The sequence below is a fragment of the Onychostoma macrolepis genome, chromosome 24, assembly GCF_012432095.1.
Source record: "Onychostoma macrolepis isolate SWU-2019 chromosome 24, ASM1243209v1, whole genome shotgun sequence".
Classification (NCBI taxonomy): Eukaryota; Metazoa; Chordata; class Actinopteri; order Cypriniformes; family Cyprinidae; genus Onychostoma; species Onychostoma macrolepis.
The window spans coordinates 4,927,416-4,947,884 of NC_081178.1; the positions used below are offsets into that span (position 1 = coordinate 4,927,416).

A 20,469-nucleotide genomic window follows, 5' to 3' on the forward strand; every position below is an offset into this window, starting at 1 on the left:
ACACAGCTTGTCCACAACATGGCTGCAGCAATAAAAGTTACGCTGACTTTCATTGCATATATGTTTGGGCGGTGTTATGCAAATCTTCCCACACTGTGACGTAGACATGTGGGGGCATGTTTGAATGAGCCGTTTTAGGAAGGCGTGGCAGAGTCTTAACTTTTATAAAGAATATCTCTTTGGGTTTGAGACTTTAATCTTTGCAACTTTACAGATCTTATTTATGCTCAAACAGCTTGTAACACTCCAAAGACAAAGGAAACATGAAATCGCATTATATGACCCCTTTAATAAATTTCACTGATTTCCACATGCATCTTGGTCTTGCAGAGCTCAAATGCAGGCGAGAGGGAGATGCTGCTGTTTGTGACAGATCCCAGTCTCCATAGGGAGCCAAACGCAGACGGGAACAGGAGAACCATAGCCATGTGTCTGAGCCCGTCCTGTCTGATCCAGAGCTCAGTCACACGGGTCCTGGACGCCCTGCAGACACAGCCTGTTCTAATGTTCAGAGACGCCGTGAAGGAGAATGGTATTGTTAGACATACATGAACACATCAGCTGTCTGAATGTATTGTCTCATGCACAGATTTTTATACTGACACTGTGCATTTCGAAGGACTTGCTAATTACTAGTTCAGTCTGCTATAATGGTAGTAATTCTGAAGTATTATAATTAACAGTGCCTCTGGTAACTAGTACCTCTTTGCAAATCATAATTGTAAAGCCAGTTTTATATATATGTAAAATGTGCATAAGGGATAATGCACAGCTAACTAATTTTAATGCATCACGTGGAGGCCAAGAACCACCTGATGCAAAGCATCTTGGAGATGTTGCTACAGTTCTTCTGGATTTATTCTGTCTCAGTTTGTTCTTTTTCTTCATGTCATTCCAGACAGACTGGATGGTGATGATTAGATCAGATCTCTGTGTGGAGCACTGGCTGTTGTCAGACTCCTTGTGCAAACAAAAATCACACTGGATTATTACAATTAATGGCAAAATGAATGTTTGGAAATGTAAACTGATATTTCCTACTGATACACTACAGCAAAAAATAGAAATAACTGACTTGTGAAAATACTAGTTGCCTAAGACTTTTGCACCATACTATATATATAGTGTACTACACACACACACACACACACACACACACAAATAACCATATATATCAGATTTTGTAAATCTGCAATTAAAACATCCTGATTTTCAGAGTTATTAAGGTTAACAGAATCTGAAAAAAATATTAAAACCATAAAAAAAATTACTTCAAATTAAAATCTAAAATCTTTTAATTTAATCTAGTCGCCAAGGCAACATTTCTCATTTTAATTTAGTTAAACTTGATGTACTAAAACTGAAATACAAAATGATACAAACTATACAACAAAAATAATAAAAAACACAAACATTATCTACTAGTTATTGTTAAAACTTTAATTAAAATAAACAGAAAAACAGAAAATATAAAAATTAAAAGTGATTCAAACTATAATAGTATCCCAATAATACTGTATACACTGATTATAAGGTATTATAGTGCATTATACATTGTGACATTATTTTCATGACAATCGTTACTGGTATGTGAAAATAATAATATTATTAAGTATAAGTCAGAATAAATAATTTTATATTTTACATAATGGTAGTCATAATGGTAATGATAATGACACAAAATGGTCCTAAAAATAGGTTTCACTTTTCTTCCTTTTTTTTTTTTTTTTTCTTTTTTTTTGGGGGGGTGAAATATGACCTGGACATGTTTACTTGAGATGCAGCCACAAATGCTTTATAATGCATTAAAAATTCTGTTTTTAAGGAAAAGTTCAACACTACTGAATGGAAGCCATTCAAGCTGAAAGTTTCTGTGGTTGCTTCTTCATGTCTGAACTATTTTGAGATTTAGAGGTTTCCTACATTAATCTTAGTGTTGTTATTTCTCAGAGCCATAACTGTAGAACATTCCGTGACATTAAGCTACTGCTCCTTTTTCGTAAACCAGCTCAGATATTCTGCTGGGAACAGACGGTGATCCAACTGGAACCAGAGGACTCATCCTTCTCCATACCACGGCCCATCATACTGGACCACCTCGGTCCAGAAACCCTCCCATACTCTCTCTGCGCTGTCACAGGTTGGTATATTCCCCCCACAGCCTCCCTTGTTTTTGAAGAGTTGGTACGAACCAGATCTCAGGGGGGTACTGCATGTTTGGCCATTTAAACGAAACCAGTTGTTTGTTGGCTCAGGCTTTGTTCTTGATGCTTTGTTAGGGACCTTCTTGTGGTTTGTTATTTGCTTTTCCTCCTTAAAGATCTTTCTCCCACATGTTGAAGTTGTCTTCTTGCCTGCTTTAGAGATATAAAAGTCACATTTTGTTACAAAGTGTTCTGTTCATTCTCTTATTATATTATTTTAACTCATGCAAAGTGATGCCATCTCTCTGTATTGTATCATTCTTTAAATGATCCACCATTATTGACCTTTTTCTTAGGATAAATAGTTTTTAGAGTTATTTCATTGCTTTTCAAATGTCATCATACATTTACCACATATCTAAAAATGTATCATTCAGGAAATGGAAAACAGTCTTATATTTGCGACTTGTTTTTTGACCGAGAGCTGTCCAGTTAGACAGGAAGAAACCATCTGACATATTAATCGATTAAACACATAGATCTGCGTCATATAGGGGCAGTTTGTAACCGACTATAAAGAAAACAGGAAAAAAATGGCAGTAGTTAGAATTTCTCTCCAATGTATATATAATACATTTAATTTTAATAAAATAATTTTCCAAAAATTCTCTTGTGGTACAGAAATGGCATACTTTATCTTTACCAGAAAATCCACCAACAGACTTCTCAATGGATAATAAACATTTTGAATATTTTTAGACAACTTTGAGTGAATATTGCGTAAAAATGTTTCTTTATTTTTTTATTTGCTTATTTATTTTTATTCTTAATTGATTGATGTGTGTGTGTGTGTGTGTGTATCTTTGCATTTTGACATTATTTAAATAATTCTCATTATTGTAAATGAAAAATTAATAAATTATATTAGTAATTATTTTAATCAAATAATTAAACATTTTTCATTATGTTGTAGTGTATGTATACATCATGGTAATATTTCTTAAAATAATTAATTAAATTATTTAAATGATTTACAAAAAACTGCAAAATCTTGATGGTCCTAAAAAGATGCATTATTTTCTTTATCAGAAATAAATCGTTTTTTCTTCACCCTTTTTCTTCTGCTTTTGGGTGTGAAATATGACCTGCACATGTTTTCATAATGAATTACAGATTTAGATTAAATCTGTTTTAAGGAACTATTCAAAACTACCGAATGAAAGTTATTCAAGCTGAAATCCCTGTGGATGACCCAGGACATCAAGCGATAAATGCAGATTCTATTGTATCATGTCATGCTTTGTCTGGTTTCATGCAGACATTATGTTTAGATCGTTCCATGTTCAATTAGAGGATAGAAATGCGATATTTGACACTCCATGTGAGACTTTGAAACTCCGTGGCCGTTTCACCCTGAAGATAAGACAAATCATCTGACTCAAAAGTGTAACAAGCACAAATTATCTTCTGCAGTGGTCAGCAACTTCAGCTTCTGGCTGCGTGCCGAAAGATCCTCCAGAGAGCAGAGGTTCACGCAGGGGTCTTATCACTCTGCCTGTTGTCTATTATGTAACACAGATATGTGTTTGTGTTCTGCGTCTTACTGATTTTACGATGTCATTTGTCAGAAAATGTCTGTGCAGCGCCTAAATTTAAAGTTCTCCTCTGAAGTCTGAACAAAGTCATATTATGTGCTGATAATTTATTTGTGTATAATATTTCATAATTCATTTCTCAGTAGTAGGTCGAATCAGAAGGGTAAAAATAGCAATGATGAGCTCATTTAGGAGTGCAAATAACAGTGATGAAACTAATTACCAAGAACTACATTCTGAAAAATAAATCTATGGCTCCATGAAGAACCTTTAACATTCATGGAACCTTTGGTTCCAAAAATAGATTATTATTATTTTTTTCACTGAAATGTGAACCAAAATTGACTCTTCTATGACATTACTGTGAAAACCCCCTTTTGGAACTTTTATTTTTAAGAGTGCACATATAACTGTGTTACTTACTAATACAGTGCATGGTTTAAGTGATTTGAATGAAGTGTGTCAATGAAATGATTTTAATTCTGGGTGATTTGCTTATGTTAATGTGCAGGTGTGGTTGTAGCAGTGGATGAAAGCACAGCGTTCTCCTGGCCCACCTGCAGCCGGTGCGAGAGCTGCCGTTTAGAGACTCGAGAACAACAGTAAGTCCAAAGTTCTCCTAGACCGTGAACCGTGGACTTTAAAGACCAGAAACAATCCTAAGTGAACGTCAGTCCTATACAGCATCTGTGAAAGATGGGCTGACAGATTAATGTCAGTTCTAGAGAACTAATGCCTACAGACATTATTAAAGCAGCATTACAGCTGCAAATTCCTACTTGTGTCATCTTGTAAAATGAAGTGTTTATTGAGTCCCAAATGCTTTCTTTATTAAGAAGCAAGTTAGAAAATTAAGTTTTCCAAAAGTGCATATAGGGGACATGTTTGTGGCATTTTATTTTCTTCCCGAAGCCATAAAAACGGACTTAGAGGAAGAGTTCACCAAAAAGAATTACTGAAGATTTCCTCACCCTCAGGCCATCCAAGATCTAGATGAGTTTTTTCATCAAGGGAACAGATTTGGAGAAATTAAGCGTTACATCACTTGCGTTATTATGAATTATGGACTCGCACTTAAGCTGAAAATGACGCATTAAATTATGTATTTGTTTGATACAAACACACAGCTTTTCACTTCACAAGATGTTCACTGATGGACTGGAGTGGTGTGGATTACTTATAGATTATTTTGATGTTTTTATCAGCTGTTTGGACTCTCATTCTGACGGCACCCATTCACTGCAGATGATCTAAATTGTTTCATGCTTCATTCAGAAATATGTCAGATTATGGAGGTAAAACGTTGTTGCTTGTCAGCTTTAAAAATACTAGTCAGACAGTAGATAATTATGCTAGCAACACCAAGGTTATGGGTTTAATTCCCAAGGAATGCCTTGAAATCTACTGCAAGTCCTTTGAATAAAAGCGTCTGCCAAATAGAATATGCAGAATAATGGTATGGAAGAATGCCCTGAATGCTAAATGCATGTGTTGGTCTTGTACAGACCATAAGGTTGTTGACGCGTATGTGTTCAGAGTTAATGCGTAAGACTCCTCCATTTCATTGTGTTTAATCACAACCCACCACATGGCTAAATTGTTTGCACATTCCTGTGTAAGAGTAAAGCTGAAGTGATGAATCATGGTGCCTTTGAGCCCTCAAACTGAAAAAGACACAACAAACATTTGAATAACAGCAATAAAAGTTGCATGTGTGTTGGTGTGCTGGTTTTTAGGGAAGGATTCCTCTGTTTAGCATGTGGAGCAGTGATGGATGAACCCACCACAAAGATGCAGCTGGAGGTGTTTCTGAGCTGCTCCTCTCTGAGCCACTGCACCGTCAAAATCAAGGTGAGATGCTTTCAGCTGCTGTATGTGGAAAATGTTCATTCCACTGTCCACAAAAACATGTAGTCATATATATATATATATATATAAATAAGTGATGCATTAATTTAAATGATGCTTTCAAAATAAAATCATGTCCAGTTTTTATTAAAAAAAATAGAATAAATTAAATGCATTACAGTTAATATTTTTAGGATATTTACTTACTTTACAGTTTAAATAACTTCCATTACTTTTTAAATGATGTCAGATTTTCATTACTGTTACAGAAAAATCATGTCCAGTTTTTTTTTTTTTTTTTAAATAGAATAAATTAAATCCAGGACATTTTCCGGATATAAAAAGACAGTTTAAATAATTTGCATTAGTTTAAATTATATATATTTAATTGTGCTATTACAGAAAAATCAGGTTGTTTTTTTTTTTTTTTAATAAATGCAATAAAGCATGTTTTTATGACATATAAATTATATCAGATTTTAATTTTTGTTACAGAAAAATCCAGGTCCAGGTCCAGGTTTTTTTTTTTTTTTTTAATAGAATAAATTAAACTCAATACCGCAGACATTTTTATGCTATATAAATACTTTACAGTTTAAATAATTTACATTAATTTAATTGAAATTATGTCAGATTTTCATTACTGTTACAGAAAAAATTAGGTCCACGTTTAAAAAAAGTATAAATTAAAGAGTACAGCAAATCTACAGCAGACCTAATATAATAAATAAATAAGACAAAGTACAGCAGACATTTTTATGATATATAAATTCTTTAGTTTAAATAATTTAAATGATATCAGATTTTTATTACTGTTAAAAAAAAATCGTTCACACTTTATTTTGAGGTCCAATTCTCATAAACAAACCATTAGGTACAACTTTTGCCTCAATAAACTCCTAATTTGCTTTGTATTAATAGTTAGTAAGGTAATTGTTAAGTTTTGGTATTGGGTAGGATTACAGTAGGTATGTAGAATATGGTCATGCAGAATATGTGCTTTATAAGTATTAATAAGCAGTCAATATGTTAATAATAGGCACACTAATAAGCAACTAGTTAATAGTAAGATATACGTTATTTATACGTTTTACCGAAAAATCAAGTCCAGATTTTTTTTTTTTTAAATAGCATAAATTATAGACAGTACAGCAAACACTAGTATGATTTATATATACTTTACTATTTAAGTAATGAAGTACTTATTTTGCACTTAATGATCATGTGAATGGTATATTTCCTAATAGTAAGTAAAATAAAATCCTAATAGAAAGTTTTATTAATGTAACTATATATTTTGGGCTGATATATGACGTAGAACTCATCTGTATCTAAATCTCACATGACATTAAAATGATGATCATAAACACTTGAGAAAGTGAAGATAGCATGATTTTATCACTTGTGCAGAAACGCAAATGTTTTTCATCTAGAGTTTATCATCTTTCTGTTTTATTTCCTGGAAATTTCAGCGAAAGTGGAGGGTCACATATTATGGAACAGATTTAACAAGATATCTCTCATACGTTATCAGAAATGAGTTTCACCCACAGAACCGGAATAATGTTTGTGACCACAGAGTAAATGATGAGGCATGAAAGGGAAAGTTTATATGTTCTGATCTTAAATGTAAATAAATGAAACTTTGTCAGTCATAAAGAATAATTAGTCAACACTGGTCTTGCCTTACGAGTTTCTGCAAATTTTCTTGTATTGTTATTTTGACTTGTTATTTTTAAGTGTATATGAATAAGAATTTACTTAATACTAAGCTATTTTTATAATGCATTTAGTTTTCAATATGCAAAAGAAGCCTGTAACATTATTTTATCTAATGCTGTCAAGTGAAAATGTCTCAAGATGCTTGATTAGACGAGGTCAGACAGGGTTGATTTCCTGAGGCCTTCAGTGTCTAAATGATTTCCTGGGTTGTCTAACAGAAAATATTAATGTTTCATACAGGTTTTTTCATATTCCTGCCACGTCGTATGAATCAAATGATGATATTAATGCATTCATGTGTTCCAGTTGCAGCAAAAGACCATTAAATCTCTTTTAAACTCAACAAGCTGTACTGAGGTAAGATTCTGGACTAGCAGTGTGAAAGTGTCAGTCATTTCTGTTTTCAATTCACAGTTTGTTTGTTTTTGTTTGACAGGGTTACAGTGTGGAAAATGTTCTTGGGTCGGAGATCGGTCCTCTCAGCGTCTTCGTCCACGTCGTCAACAAAAGTCACACTCTTTGGATGGGTTTGGAGGAGTGTGACCTGCACTGACTAGCACACTTATCTGGTCATTTCATGGTTTAAAAAGAATAATTAGTCAACACTAGTCTTGCCTTGTTTTCAAATGTATGTAAATAAACCAAAAAAAGTGTACAGTGCTATAGTAACTTCACCAGTGACCATTCTGGAGCCTGTAGTATCTGAGTATTTTGAAACTGTCAAGAAAACCAGAACTAATAATATTAGTATGAAAGATGCTCATGTGATGTCCAGTATCAGCTGATAAAAGGTTTTTGGGTTGACAATCAAATGATGGCATCTACATTATGGTGGTGTTTAAGTTAAATTATTTGTACGATAATTGATTTATTGCTCTCTATGACAGCTGAACGCCTACTTTCACTATAAATAAAAGTTTTATGCCACCAAATAACCGATCAAGTCATTTTCATGAATCATAAACCAGTATTATTTCTTCACAACCATTTTTAAGTGTCTAATAACTAGATTTTATTCCTATTTTGACTCCAGTGACAACAAGAACACAGTAATAAAACCTAATATATTCTATGAATATTTATATTATGTTTATTATTATTAATTATTTATGCCATTGAATTGATTCTACCAGGAATGGGTCTAACTGTAAACTAGCATCAAATGCTACTCCTTTTGTATTCACCTGTGAATACCATTGTTGTTGTTTTTCTTTTTTCTTTCTAAAAAGTGGCACCAGTTCGTCAAGTTCTTAAACTTTAACCTATGTAGATGTAGCCCTTATTTAAAAGCAAAGCCAAAAGATTCGGAATTTACCTTTGAGGTCTGGTAAATTCATCTAAAATTTGCATTATTTAACTTTTAAAACCAAAACTGCTGTTCCTTACAACCCACATGACTTTTTTTTTTTAAGTGTTAAATTAAAAAATCTCTATACTCACGATCCCGTCGAGCTGATTGACAGCTACACCTTTGAACAGACCACGCCCCCTCAGACCCGCCCCCATGCACACATGCGAGTTCACATGGATCTTTTTGGAAATTTTTACGTCGTTTTATTATACATTTGTACACACTGTACAATTTAAAACATGCTCTGGCATTAATACGAAGTTTTTGGGAATTATAAAACAGGTACCATAAAAACATATATGAAGTTTTTTCTGTAATAATTTAGAATACAAAAACATTCACAAAAATAATCACGACGACACCATGCGGTGCCAGAGTCCATCATCCAATGTGTAACTTAATGCACGTCTGCTACAGAAGAACATAGTAATTCAAGTTCACTGAGGTATGTTTTTGGCAAGGTTTTTGGGAGCTTTCTCTCTCTCTCTCTCTTTCCCCGACGTGCGTCACCGACTGTCAACAGCCGCGCGCGCCGCAGTCCCAAAAGAAGTGTCTGGCATGTGTTTGAAGAAGTTTCTGAGGCTGCTGAGTTCTCTCGTCAGCTGATCGATGGTTTTGTGCAGGCGCTCGTTCTCAGAGCCCAGCTCGATCATCTTCTGCTGCATCTCCAGGTTGCGTTGCTTCGCCTTGTCCCTGCTTTTACGCACGGCGATGTTGTTCCTTTCGCGCCGCTGCCGATACTCCGGACTGTGCCTGTCGACTGACTTCTTGCCCTTTTCCTTTCCCAGCCTCCTGTGAGTGACGGGTTCTGGCTCGGGTGATGTGGGAGGTGTCGGTTGACCCGTGTGCATGAGGCTCACGGTCGTCTGCGCGCACGTCTCGATCTGAGATGGTAAGGAAGAGGACAGTTCGCTGTCGCTCCAGTCCGCCTCCTTCTTGATCGGTGCGCAAAACGCGCCCTTGCCAAAGCCCCCATGCTGCTGCAGCCTCTCCGCGCTTTTTTGCGCAAAAGCGCTCGGCAGGTAAAATTCGGGCTTTTCTTGCTTCACGGCGTTGTTGAACAAGTCTGCAAAGAGCTCGTCGTTGCAGATCTCCAGCGGAACCGTGGACATGGACTCGATGTAGGCGCTGAAGTCGATGGCGCTCTCATCATCGTAGATGGCAGGCGCGTTGCTGAGCTCCATCATGTTGCTGGTGTTGTTGTTGTTGTTGTTATTATTGTCCTCGGACATGCCATGCTCTCCCCCGGATTTGACATCCCCTGGCATGACTTTATTGTCATAGAAGTTGGCAGGCTCCATGGCCCAGCTCATGTTGCATGGTGGCGTTACGCACTGCGAGTCCAGGTTGTATATGTCAGACATGGACGCAGCAAAACTCGAACTCAATCAGCAGATACTTTCCTCGTCTCCTTGGCAGTCCCCAAAAAGTGTAACTTTTCACGCGCAATCACACCCTGTCTCGCGCAACCAGCGCGTATCTCCAAAAGTCTGGCTGTCTCTTGAGCAGGTGTTAAAGTCCTCGTAGCTCTCTATCGAAACTCTGCTGTCCTCGTGCATAAGTACGAGCGCTCGGCTTGCGTCACGGCTTCACCGCCCCCTTCCAGAAGCCAGTGAATGTCCAGCGTCAGTCACATGTTCCGCCTGTGCTCCTATTTGAGGAGACTCGGGTGTGCATGAACGCCTACCAGCAACTTTTAAGAACAGCCTGTCAGAACTTCATGCTGTAGGACGTAAGGACATGTTTGAATGCGTATGCATGTTTGGAACAACCTAGCAGTGTGAGAAAATTCATTTAATGCGCCCTGCCAGCATATATACATACATAAATGAAAAAAAATAAAAATAAAATAAGAATAAAAAAATAAATTACTTTAAATTGACAATTTTCGTTCGCAATAATAATAATAATAATAGTAACAACAATTATTTATTTATTGTTAATGTTTTGATTATTATCAATAATAATAACAATTATTATTATTTTGTTGGATATGAAGGCACGATTGGATGCGTATATGAGTAGAAAGAAGGATCATCGAGAAAAAAGTTTTATAATACGAATACAAATATATTTGGTTCATTATTATTATTATTATTAATATAATTGTTTCCATTATTATTAACTGGGTGTTTACTGTATTGTATAACGGAAATATACATCTATTATCATCTATTATCCATTCACATCCATGTATTTGAGAAGCACATTGAACATACAAATTCAGTACAAACAGAATATAAATTGAAACGAGAGTCGAATTAAAGCAAGAAAGTTATTTGTTGTTAATATTACATTTAATTTGAAAAGTTTTAAATCATTTTGCAGATATATAAGCAATACAAATTAAAATTAGTTTTATTTTCCTGCCTTATGCTTGCATTGATAAATAATCTTCATTAATGGGGCCAAAATGTCATTCATCATTTTCTGAGATGGCACAGTTGTTTTTCTAAATGCAGGCACTTCATCTTGTCCACATGGACATCTAGTGGATATCAGAGGAATCAACTCTGTTTATTCTGCGTTGATGTTCTTTCCCGCGAAAACGTCGGGCGATACCAAACAGCTGATGGGATTCGTTTATGTCGCTCATCCTATAATTGTCAGTCTGCCATTAAAAACATTTGGAAAAGAGTTTATTGTAATTTTAAACATAAGTAATTGCAATTTAATTGTGTAATCTAAGAAATAACGAGTTATATATGATTTAAGCACACACATGTGTCTCACTTCTCCCCCTCTCGACTGATAGTGAGGAGCGTATTGTTGGTTGGTCAAAATTTCCCCGCGAAATTTACGTCACAGACAGTTTCGCGCCACCGTTCACATCAGAAGGGAAGCAGTGCGAACGGTAAGTGTAATATATCTCTATAAACTTATCGTGTTTGACAGGAAATGTAATCACGATAACCTAAAAACAGTTCTTGGTCAATTGGACCTTAACATAGTGCGTTGTAGTTGAAAATAATAGTTATTCTGTATTCTAGGTAAAAGAGTGTTATGTCATTGTTGTGGCTGATGCAGCGTGCTGCTAGTTTCTTTCACTGTTCCAGTATAAATGTAGCAACTCAGAGTTACTGTACATCCTTAAAACTGTGTTTACAAAATATATGTGCTACGTAGATTTACTGATTTAGTTTAATTATTAAGAAGTTTTGGTATGTGTACAGAGAGTTATTGTATGCATCTCATACAAGTCTTCAACTTGCTTTGCCAAACTAAACTTGTTTTCTTTCTTTCTTAATGTTGTGTTTAACTGGATATGTTTACTGACAAGTGTTTTGTGACTCATTGCCGTTTTGCAGTGTTGTGATGAAGACCGTGATATTTTTATTGTATTTTTTTTATTCTGGAGAAACTCATTAGGCCTGCTGCCATAATATAACAATAACTTTTATAGTATAACAGTTATAATATTTGCATAACATTTATTTTTATTATGGTTTATAACAACTTAAGCCGCAAGTCATTAACGTGATAAATGAGGTATTAAGTTTCATATATGCTGAAATAGTTTGTGTATGAAACAAACTATTTGCTGCAACTATTTGAATTTACATTTAAAGTGCACATTAAAAATTAAATTCTTTTATATTTAATATATTTTGTAATTTAATCATATAATTATAAACTTCGTATAAATGTAATTTATTCATGTAGTAAATAATATTTATTGTTTTGTAATATGAGTTACATGATTTAGAAATCGTTTTAATGAATTTTGGTTCTAGTTCACTAATTTTGAGATTTAACCTTTCAGTTTTGAGTCAAGATGTCTTCACCATCATCATCCCAGAGCCGTAAGAGAGACCCTCCGACCCGTGAGTTACATTGACTTTGAATGCACACGCATGCTGGCAAGCATGCTTGTTTTTTTGTTTTTTTTTCTAATCCGTTCCAGACAGGTTTGTTTTTGACAGTTGCTGCATGTGAACGTTTTTTGTGTGTGTTTGCAGCTGCGAGCGAGGATCCTCTCTCCCCTCCATCACAGCGGTCGAGGGCTCATGACACATCCGCAGAGCTTCAGCCCATGCCCACGTCTCCAGCCATGGACACATCCGCTCAGGACGTGTCGCTGTTCTCCAGCCCTGTGGCCCCGCGCTCTGGTGCGGCTCGTATTCAACATCTTTCTTGCACTGAATCAAATTATTTATGCAGCTAATTTGAATTAGAAAAACATCAAGATGTGTTTCCTTCAGTCCTGCAGAGCGAGATTGACGCGAGTTCTCCGCTGATGTACGGCACTCCCAGCTCCAGGGTGGAAGGAACGCCCCGCAGCGGCATACGCGGGACCCCGGCACGTCAGCGGGCTGACCTGGGATCTGTCCGGAAAGCTCCACAGGTCGACATGCATTCAGAGCCGGTGAGTGAATGTTGCCGTTTCATTTTGAAAAAACAAAGAGTTTAATCTTTGCATTTTGACTTGCTGGTGTGTTTTTAATGAAAGTGATTTATTACATTTAACACAGCATAATCAGTTATTTCTTTTTGTTAATATTTTACTCTGTTTTGAGTATGAACTTATTTTTGTGGCTTGTTCATGAGCATCGGGCGTGTGATCAGCTAAATGGCAAAATTATAATGTAAAATTATTATAATAACAATAATATTCAAAAGTCATTTAAATGATTTAAAAAATCAGTGAAGTAATATGCAATTACTAGTGCTGTCAAACGATTTTTGTTTACATAATGTGTGTACTGTGTATATTTATTTAAATATAAATACACACACATACAGTATATATTTTGAAAATATTTACATGTATTTGTTAATTTATATTAAAGATAGATATATTTAGTATATAAACAACATATTTTTCTTAAATATATACATGTATGTGTAGTTATATAGACATCATAAATATACACAGTACACGGGCACATTATGTAAACAAAAACTTTTATTTTGGATGCGATTAATCGTTTGACAGCACTAGATTACACTATTGTACTGGGTCATACTTCAAGTCAGAAAATACAGAAATCCATATTATCGTTAGCTTTAATTGAAGTAACTTTAATCGAAGTAAATCTGAAAATATAAATATTACCTAAAAACCCTTAAGGAAAATCAGAAATGTCTCCTTAGCAACTAACTGAAATAAGTTGCACTAAATTTATAAGCTGTAAATAAAAATAAACTAAAACTGAAATGAAAATAAATGAAACCTAAATGGTTATATATTAAAAAACAACAACAAAAAGATAAAATGACTAAAAATTTAACTAAATTAAATGAAAGCTGGAAATATAAAAATAAAAGCCATTTCATATAAATTGAAAACAAACTAAAACAGAAATAAATTATACCTAAATAGTAATATAACATAAAATGACTAAAAATTAAAATAATATTAAAATGAAAAAGATTTAAGCAACTTCAGTATATTAAAAAATATGGCAGAATTTTTAGGTTATTAATTAATAAATAGTACATTGAATAAATAATTTATTAATAATAAAAATGAATACAATATTTTCACTTTCAGCCGTCTGGAGATGCAGTGGCCGGCAGCGAGCAGGGTGCAGGACAGAGACTGGTGATCTGGGGGACTGATGTCAATGTGGGAACCTGCAAGGAGAAGTTTCAGGTGTGACTGTAGTCTGTGTACACTCATCCACAGCTGACTGGCAAAAAGCTTGTCTTCCATGACAAAATGATCATTTGTTTGAAAATCTGTTTTTTTTTTTTTTTGCAGCGTTTCCTTCAGCAATTCACAGACCCCAACTCCAGAGAGGATGAGAACGCTGGTCTGGACCTGAATGAGCCTCTTTATATGCAGAAACTGGATGAGGTGAGAAGTGCCGTACTGACTAGAAAAGCATAAATAATGATTGCACATGTTTAGTCATGCTGAATCCTTAATATAGTTTTTGTGTAATAATATTGCTGCTTTGTGTGTTTCAGATCAGTGTTGTTGGAGAGCCGGTACTGAATGTGAACTGCAGTCATATTCAGACATTTGATGCTGATCTCTACCGTCAGCTGATCTGTTATCCGCAGGTGAGAGTGATCACATCAAGAAGTCCCTACCCATAAAGATTGGGGTCAGCAAGTTATTTTTGTATTTAATAATTAATACTTTTATTCAGTATAGTATAAAAAGACGTTTATAATGTTACAAAAAATGTAAAATTCAAATATTCATCTAAAAAGTTTTCAACATTGAGCATCAAATCAGTATATAAGAACGATTTCTGAAGGATCATGTGACACTGAAGACTGGAATAATGATGCTAAAAAATTCAGCATGCATTACAGGAATAAAGTACATTTTAACATTCAAATAAAAAGTTTATTTTAAATTGTGATAATATTTTACTGTGTTTTTATTTAATCAAATAAATGCAGCCTCGGTGAGCTTTCTTTCAAAAACATTAAAAAACTTTTATTGTATTGTCACTATGAGCTGTTATTGAAAGTCTTTCACTCTTCTCCTCACAGGAAGTCATCCCCACTTTCGATATGGCCGTCAATGAGCTCTTCTTCGATCGTTTCCCAGACTCCATATTGGAGCATCAGATTCAAGTGCGTCCCTACAGCGCCGTGAAAACCAGAAACATGCGTGCGCTCAACCCTGAAGGTAAGAGACCCAGTGCGTCATGATCGCATCCTGTTTATTGATAAATGTCCGTCACATCATCATCTCTTGTCTCTTTCAGATATTGACCAGCTCATCACTATCAGTGGGATGGTGATCCGCACCTCTCAGCTGATTCCTGAGATGCAGGAGGCGTTCTTCCGCTGTCAGGTGTGTGCGTTTAACACGCGTGTGGAGGTGGACCGCGGCCGCATCGCTGAACCTGCCGTCTGCCGCAACTGCAACACCACCCACAGCATGGCGCTGGTGCATAACCGCTCCATCTTCTCTGACAAACAAATGGTGGGATTTTTTTTTTGGTTATATTTGTTATTTTTTAATATGTTCTTTCTTATATTTATTTTTATTTTTAAATGTGCATTATCATTTTTGTAAGTAAAGATGTTTTGTTTGATTGCATGTGTTTACTAGTGCTTTTTACCCTAACAAAAAGTGAGGTTTTCTTTTTCATTTCCATGCATTTTGTCCTGACAGATAAAACTGCAGGAATCTCCAGAGGATATGCCTGCGGGTCAGACGCCACACACCACAATCGTCTATGCACACAATGACCTGGTTGACAAAGTGCAACCTGGAGACAGAGTAAACATCACTGGTACGACCTGTTGTCATTGACGCTCTGTGGTTTTATAATAGCTAATTTGGTCCTTCCTTTTTCTTTACTTTATGAGCAATGCCTATATTGCAGCTTCCTCAAAGTTATGGAGCATGAATAGTTTAACAGCTAGACTTTCAGAAACATTAAATTTTAGAGTGATTTGATATTATTGTACTTGAATTCTTTTAATAAAGAGTACTTTTCTGTAGAGTAATTCCTATCTGATAAGTTTATTACATCAACTTAAAAAATGAATGTTCAGATTTCATAACATTTGTGTTTTTCTTTTAGAAATTATAGAATATGATAATATCTATTGATTTTGCATTATTTTAAATAATGTTTGTTGTTATTATTGTTAATATTTTATCTTAAATGTTGTAGTGTTACTTAATGTTTTAGATTTTTATTAATAGTATTTATTTGTAGGTTATGAACATTAATAATATAATATTATACAACTCTTATATCTTTTTATTATTTTTTACATTTTGCACAGTATATTTTTATAATTAACAAATAATGTTATGGAATATTGTTTATCGCTATTTTATAGTCTTTAAATTTTTCAACAGTTCTTATAATATTGTAACATTATATATTAATAGAATAATATTTTTTGTATGCAGTTACATATATCATTTATAAGTAATGCATAATGTTAGCAATATTCTATTTGTGCTGTTACTGTTATTTTATAATGTTATAAAATATTCTATTCCACTTTCATTATTATTGTTTATTCATAGAATATTACATTTCTAATAATAGTTATATATCTTATATAAACAGTGTTATATGCTATAATTATAAATAATAATAGAAGTAGTAGCACTTGTTGGTAGGGTTGTTTAGATATCATGATACAGCTTATTATTTGTATTTTTATCTAGTTACTTTATCAAGAGAATTTTGAATTAAATGTTTTAAAAGCTTTGATGTTAATTGAAGTTCAAACAGTTATTTTATGTATTATAATATAACTGGTATTGTGAAAAGTCTAACCAGCATGTCTTGTTGTTCTCATCAGGCATTTACAGAGCCGCCCCCATGCGTCTGAACCCACGACAGAGCCAGGTGAAGTCTGTGTACAAGACCCACATCGACGCCATCCACTTCCGGAAGACAGATGAGAAGCGTCTTCACGGACTGGACGAGGACAGTGAGCAGAAACTCTTCACCAAAGAACGGGTCGCCACGCTCAAAGAGCTAGCGGCCAAACCGGACGTCTACGAACGCTTGTCCTCCGCGCTGGCGCCCAGCATCTATGAACACGAGGACATCAAGAAAGTGAGTTTTAATTGGTACTGCTTAAGACGGCCCCATGTTTATCCTTAGAACAGATGCGATGCATTTCCAATGTTTCTCAGGATGTGAGTTAATAGTAGGCTTTTTTGTTCCCCAGGGCATCCTGCTGCAGTTATTTGGCGGGACCCGTAAGGACTTCACTCAGACGGGCCGTGGAAACTTTCGTGCAGAGATCAACATCCTGCTTTGCGGTGATCCGGGTACCAGTAAATCCCAGCTGCTCCAGTACGTGTATAACCTGGTTCCTCGCGGTCAGTACACGTCCGGGAAAGGATCCAGCGCTGTGGGTCTCACAGCGTACGTGATGAAGGACCCAGAAACCCGACAGCTGGTTCTGCAGACAGGAGCGCTTGTGCTCAGTGACAACGGCATCTGCTGCATTGACGAGTTCGATAAGATGAGCGACAACACACGGTCTGTGCTGCATGAGGTCATGGAGCAGCAAACGCTCTCTATTGCTAAGGTGAGGTGATGCGTGAACGATCACAGTGATGATTGATTGTCAGGACAGGTCATTAATGCAGTTTTTGTGTGTCATAGGCTGGAATCATTTGCCAGCTTAATGCTCGGACCTCCGTCCTCGCCGCAGCCAATCCGGTGGAGTCTCAGTGGAACCCCAAGAAGACCACCATAGAAAACATCCAGCTGCCTCACACACTTCTGTCCAGGTAAGAACACATGACACAGTATTTACAACACGCTTAACATCCATAATGTGATGAATTTCTAAGAGAAACAGAATTTTGAGTCGGAAATTATTTACGAGAACGATTTATCATCAGGATTACAGTTGATTGTAAAAAGTGAGCTACACTACTCTTCAAAAGTTTGGTTATTATAGTTAACTTAAACCGTGAGAAAACATTAAAATAAATATTAACTGAAATAAATATTAAACACTTGCCAAGCTAGTTGCAAAAACAAAACGTCTCATTTAATTTAGTAAACTTAATATAGTAAAAAAAATGAAATAAAATAAAACATAGACTTTAAAGGTGCAGTAGGAGATCTTGGAAAATGCTAACTTTAGCCTGATAGCACTGAAAGCGAACGTCCCACCCTCCCTGCAATCATCGTCTTTAGCCACGCCCCCTGCACACATATACGCTCTCGGACTACAATAGGCCTTTTTCACAGTCCGCGTTCGAAAACCAGTAGCTTCGATTAGTTGTGTAAATTAACTTCTGCTGTAGCCTGTATGAATGGCAATGCCTGTAGCACAGGGTTGTTGTGATTTATTAATGAACAATTCATCATAGATGTTTTATTAAAACATGTTAGCCACAGTTTTCAATCATTAATCGGGTATGACGAAACAAGGAAAAATGTTCATATGATATTCCGACGCATATTTCATGATTTAAATGGGAGCACATAGGCGTATGTACAATACTTCAGAGACAGACCAGCTTTTTACTTAACAAATGCAAGAATACCATATAACGTATCACATTAAAGAGCAATAAAATCGGACAAGCTTGTATATCTTATAAAACATTAACCATGACTGTACAAATTAAGCAGTAATAATGCTTTCGTGCACTTACTTTATTTTCCCTGTTTGTTTTCGTCAGTATTTATGACTGTCCAATGTCTTGACTCTTGGTAATGTATTTTGCCCCGCTTCCCAAACATATGATTCGACTATCAGTCGACTATTGACAAGTTTCAAAAATTTTCGATTCGACTATGAAAATCCTTAGTCGGGGACAGTCTGACTAATCCAAATGTTAAAATGCTTTATTTTAGCTTTTTGGTTGAACATTTCTCTATTATTAGTAAACTAATAAAATCTCTGGTTCGTAGGTTTGATTTGATCTTCCTGATGCTGGACCCTCAGGATGAAGCTTATGACAGGCGTCTCGCACATCACCTCGTGTCTCTGTATTATCAGAGTGAGGAGCAGATTGAAGAGGAGTATCTGGACATGTCCATGTTGAAAGACTACATCGCTTTCGCCCGCACGTCTGTGCATCCCAGACTCAATGAGGAAGCTAGTCAGGCTCTTATTGAGGTATATAAACAATACAGATCAATGTACCTGTAGTGGTGTAGTATGAGATATAATACGACTTGACAATATCAAATGAATTGTAATTTTGACCTTTGCAGGCCTATGTAGACATGCGTAAGATCGGCAGCGGCAGAGGGATGGTGTCTGCGTACCCCCGTCAGCTGGAGTCTCTCATCAGACTGGCTGAAGCTCACGCTAAAGTACGTTTCTCTAACAAAGTCGAGACCATCGATGTGGAGGAAGCCAAGAGACTGCACAGAGAAGCCCTGAAACAGTCTGCAACTGATCCCAGGACAGGATTCGTGGATATCTCCATCCTCACCACAGGTAGGGTGGTCATTTGGTGTTATGGTTTTAATTGGTTGTTTCTGTAAAGATATGAATGCTTGTGTAGACCACTGCTATGACTCAATGAAAGAACAATTCATATAAAAATGTATGTATTTTAAATTAATAAAGTATATAAAATATTTTTATTATTAGTTTCCCAGCTTATCCCTTTGTTATGCGTTAACTAGTTCCTGTGGATGTTGTATGCAAATTAAGAGTCTGACGGTTTTGATTGGTTGTTTCTGGACAGGAATGAGTGCTACAGCACGCAAGCGTAAAGAGGAAGTGGCTCAGGCTCTGAAGAAACTCATCCAATCAAAGGGCAAAACACCAGCTATGAAGTACCAGCAGCTGTTTGATGATCTTCGTGGCCAGTCAGAAGCGGTATGTTTTCCTTGAATTATGTTAATAATGCTAATAATGCATAATCACTCCAACTATATATGTTATGAATTTACATAAACCGCAAGCCTGAAGCCCAAGGAAAATCTTAACTTAAATATTTTCCTCCTATGTCAGGCCATCACAAAGGACATGTTTGATGAGGCCCTCAGAGCACTTGCTGATGAAGATTACCTGACCGTCACAGGAAAGACTGTTCGGCTTCTGTGAACGCTCGCTGTGCCTGACTGCTGCTTCCTCTTTCGTTACTTGCTTTATCCTATTCTCTGTTTCTATAGAGCGATTATTGTTAATAGTGACATGTATGGACAATTTCTGGTTGCAATAAATGAATTTTGTTGTTCAAGAGAAGACTTTGGTGGTTTATAGCTGTTGTTTACATAATCAAATATGGAAAGCATCTATTCACTGATCCGAATCAATCACTTCTGGTTAAAACCTCAAAGAATCACTTAAACAAGGTGCAAGAACAACAGTACAAAACCAAGTGGGACAAATGTATATTAAAAACACTCAATGACAATATATTATCACACAGGAACTAGAGCTT

At 35.7% G+C, this 20,469-nt stretch overlaps 3 protein-coding genes across 6 annotated transcripts in view; 2 read left to right on the forward strand and 1 right to left on the reverse strand.

Annotated features, from left to right (window-relative positions):
• spidr (scaffold protein involved in DNA repair) overlaps positions 1–8,714 on the forward strand; it is a 66,970-nt gene extending 58,256 nt beyond the window's left edge. For 2 of the 3 annotated variants that reach the window (XM_058764848.1, XM_058764850.1), the window contains 6 exons: positions 331–532; positions 2,009–2,140; positions 4,251–4,341; positions 5,476–5,590; positions 7,616–7,666; positions 7,746–8,714. In XM_058764848.1, the coding sequence (XP_058620831.1) occupies positions 331–532; positions 2,009–2,140; positions 4,251–4,341; positions 5,476–5,590; positions 7,616–7,666; positions 7,746–7,862 (708 nt within the window). In that variant the 3' untranslated portion in view covers positions 7,863–8,714. The remainder of the gene's footprint in view (positions 1–330; positions 533–2,008; positions 2,141–4,250; positions 4,342–5,475; positions 5,591–7,615; positions 7,667–7,745) is intronic. The other variant, XM_058764849.1, reaches the window with a different exon arrangement.
• Positions 8,715–8,838: 124 nt separating this feature from the next.
• Positions 8,839–10,209, reverse strand: cebpd (CCAAT enhancer binding protein delta). The gene has a single exon (XM_058764853.1). It carries the CDS (start codon positions 10,022–10,024, stop codon positions 9,167–9,169), a length of 858 nt encoding a protein of 285 aa, XP_058620836.1. The 5' UTR covers positions 10,025–10,209; the 3' UTR covers positions 8,839–9,166.
• Positions 10,210–11,418: 1,209 nt separating this feature from the next.
• On the forward strand, positions 11,419–20,270 carry mcm4 (minichromosome maintenance complex component 4). Of its 2 annotated transcripts, none has more exons than XM_058764851.1 (17): positions 11,419–11,514; positions 12,424–12,484; positions 12,620–12,769; positions 12,863–13,026; positions 14,155–14,256; positions 14,365–14,460; positions 14,574–14,669; positions 15,111–15,249; positions 15,329–15,549; positions 15,742–15,862; positions 16,896–17,155; positions 17,271–17,636; positions 17,714–17,841; positions 18,980–19,187; positions 19,286–19,514; positions 19,768–19,901; positions 20,037–20,270. In XM_058764851.1, the coding sequence occupies exons 2-17, from the start codon at positions 12,436–12,438 to the stop codon at positions 20,127–20,129; spliced, it is 2,556 nt and encodes an 851-aa protein (XP_058620834.1). In that variant the 5' UTR covers positions 11,419–11,514; positions 12,424–12,435; the 3' UTR covers positions 20,130–20,270. The 2 variants fall into 2 exon arrangements, with proteins under 2 accessions (XP_058620834.1, XP_058620835.1); XM_058764852.1 differs by lacking the exon at positions 11,419–11,514 and adding an exon at positions 11,552–11,650.
• The last annotated feature ends 199 nt before the right edge of the window (positions 20,271–20,469 follow it).

What these genes read in the sequence shown, in the direction of transcription:
- cebpd (XM_058764853.1), bottom strand. Translation starts at nt 10,024, where the DNA reads ATGTCTGACATATACAACCTGGACTCGCAGTGCGTAACGCCACCATGC.
- mcm4 (XM_058764851.1), top strand. Translation starts at nt 12,436, where the DNA reads ATGTCTTCACCATCATCATCCCAGAGCCGTAAGAGAGACCCTCCGACC. An exon ending in GCGTGCGCTCAACCCTGAAG is followed by an intron (nt 15,250 to 15,328) that starts GTAAGAGACCCA and finishes TGTCTCTTTCAG; the next exon opens with ATATTGACCAGCTCATCACT. An exon ending in AACACGAGGACATCAAGAAA is followed by an intron (nt 17,156 to 17,270) that starts GTGAGTTTTAAT and finishes TTTGTTCCCCAG; the next exon opens with GGCATCCTGCTGCAGTTATT.